The following is a 1,502-nucleotide window of genomic DNA, read 5'->3' as shown; positions in this document are numbered from 1 at the left end:
GTGGGGCCCCCGGGGTTCATCTGGGCCTGCTCTCTGCACACGTGTGGGGCCCCAGGACTTCATCTGGGCCTGCCCTCTGCACACGTGTGGGGCCCAGGGGTTCATCTGGGTCCACCCTTTGAAGGCAGGGAAAGCTGTTCTTACTCAGGGTTCCTTCCGTGGTGGGGTTCAGAGAAAGCTTTATAGGGAGAGGCCGAGCATGTTTTTTCGCATAGCTCTGAGTGCTTAAACCACGTGGGTCGACACAAAGGGCCACACCCAAGGCCACACTGTGGGTCTCACCCAGCACCCGACGTCAGAGTCACCCACCACCAGGCGCTCCCAAAGCCCGAGTCAGAAGCTTCGAGCAGCCCAGAGATGCACTCCTCTCCCTCTGGCTTCCAAAGCAACTGTGACCACACACTTTTAGCACAAGGTTGCAGAGACAACTGGAAAAACGAGAAACAGCTTTTCAGAAACCATTTAATGAGGTAGCTGAGATCATCTCACATCCACGGCAGACAGAGGTGCTTAATGAGTTCACAGGCATTTAAACATATTCGTAAATGCAAACTGTGACCGTGCCTGATAACTACTTTCTTCCCAAATCCCAAAGGTGCATGCATGCCTTGCGAAGAGGCCCAGGAAGAGGGCGGCAGCAGGCCGGGAGGAGCTGGACAAGAGCTGAGGGCGGGTGTCTGGGGTGCCCTCCACGCCACACCAGTGCAGGTGGACAGAGCCAAGCGGGACTCTGAGAAGGGCAGGGCTGAGCAGGGCTGGCAAGAGGGAGGCTTGCTCACCCCTCCACATCCCAGGACCACCCTCAGGAGGCTGCCCCCACGGCCGCAGGGGTCTCCTCGCTGTCTGCTCGCAGGCCCAGGATGCTCTGGAGAAGAGCTTTTCCACAGTCCCCTCCCAATGCCGCCCAGTGGGTCTCAGACGAGGAAAGGCCACGAGATCAGTCCGGGGAGTGTGCCCTTCATGATGAAACCTCCACACGCACAGCCGCGTGTGCACACACCCACACCTGTGTGCAAATGCGCCTGTCACACCCACATCACACCCGTCTCACACACATATCCCACACCTGTGTACACACACCTGTCACGCACACACCACACCCGTGTTACACACACTGCACACTTGTGTACACACACACCCGTGTCACACACACCCCGGCTCGCCCGTGGGCATGAGTCAGCAGTCTGGCAGCACAGAAGCTGGGGGGGCGGCTGGGGGCTCTCGAGAGGAGCCTGGATCCACTGGACACCCCCTTCCGGTCCTCAGGCCAGGCAGCGGCGAGAGGCCGGCGGAAGGCCTCAGGGGCGCTGGCTACGTCTCCGGGGCGTAGCTGCCGTGGGCCAGCGGGGGCGCGCCCAGCAGGCCGGCCCAGCGCCGCGCGCCCGGCGGGGGCTCCGCGCGGCCCTGCTCCTTGTATTTACCCAGAATGCTCCTGGCCTCCTCGGCGTCCCGCAGCGGGCTCTCGCCGTACTCCTCCCGCAGCCACCGGCGGAACTGGGGGG

The 1,502-nt window shown here is 62.1% G+C and overlaps 1 protein-coding gene across 8 annotated transcripts in view; it reads right to left on the bottom strand.

The window, feature by feature from the left end:
• DUSP22 (dual specificity phosphatase 22) overlaps positions 1–1,502 on the bottom strand; it is a 47,615-nt gene that overhangs the window by 3,013 nt on the left and 43,100 nt on the right. The window contains exons 7-8 of one of the 8 annotated variants that reach the window (XR_005722696.1): positions 1,422–1,494; positions 310–428 (exon numbers count right to left, since the gene is read on the bottom strand). Coding sequence is in view for 6 of the 8 variants with exons in the window: in XM_040249411.1 (XP_040105345.1) it covers positions 1,312–1,494 (183 nt within the window). In the remaining 2 variants the exon portion in view is untranslated. Of the gene's footprint in view, positions 1–38; positions 429–1,083; positions 1,495–1,502 lie in introns of those variants that run through there. The other 7 variants (XR_005722695.1, XM_040249413.1, XM_040249416.1 and 4 more) reach the window with 7 other exon arrangements.

This window comes from Oryx dammah, unplaced genomic scaffold, assembly GCF_014754425.2.
Source record: "Oryx dammah isolate SB20612 unplaced genomic scaffold, SCBI_Odam_1.1 HiC_scaffold_11, whole genome shotgun sequence".
Taxonomy (NCBI): Eukaryota; Metazoa; Chordata; class Mammalia; order Artiodactyla; family Bovidae; genus Oryx; species Oryx dammah.
Note: the sequence above shows the minus strand (reverse complement) of the source record. Positions and strands in the feature narration are given on the sequence as shown.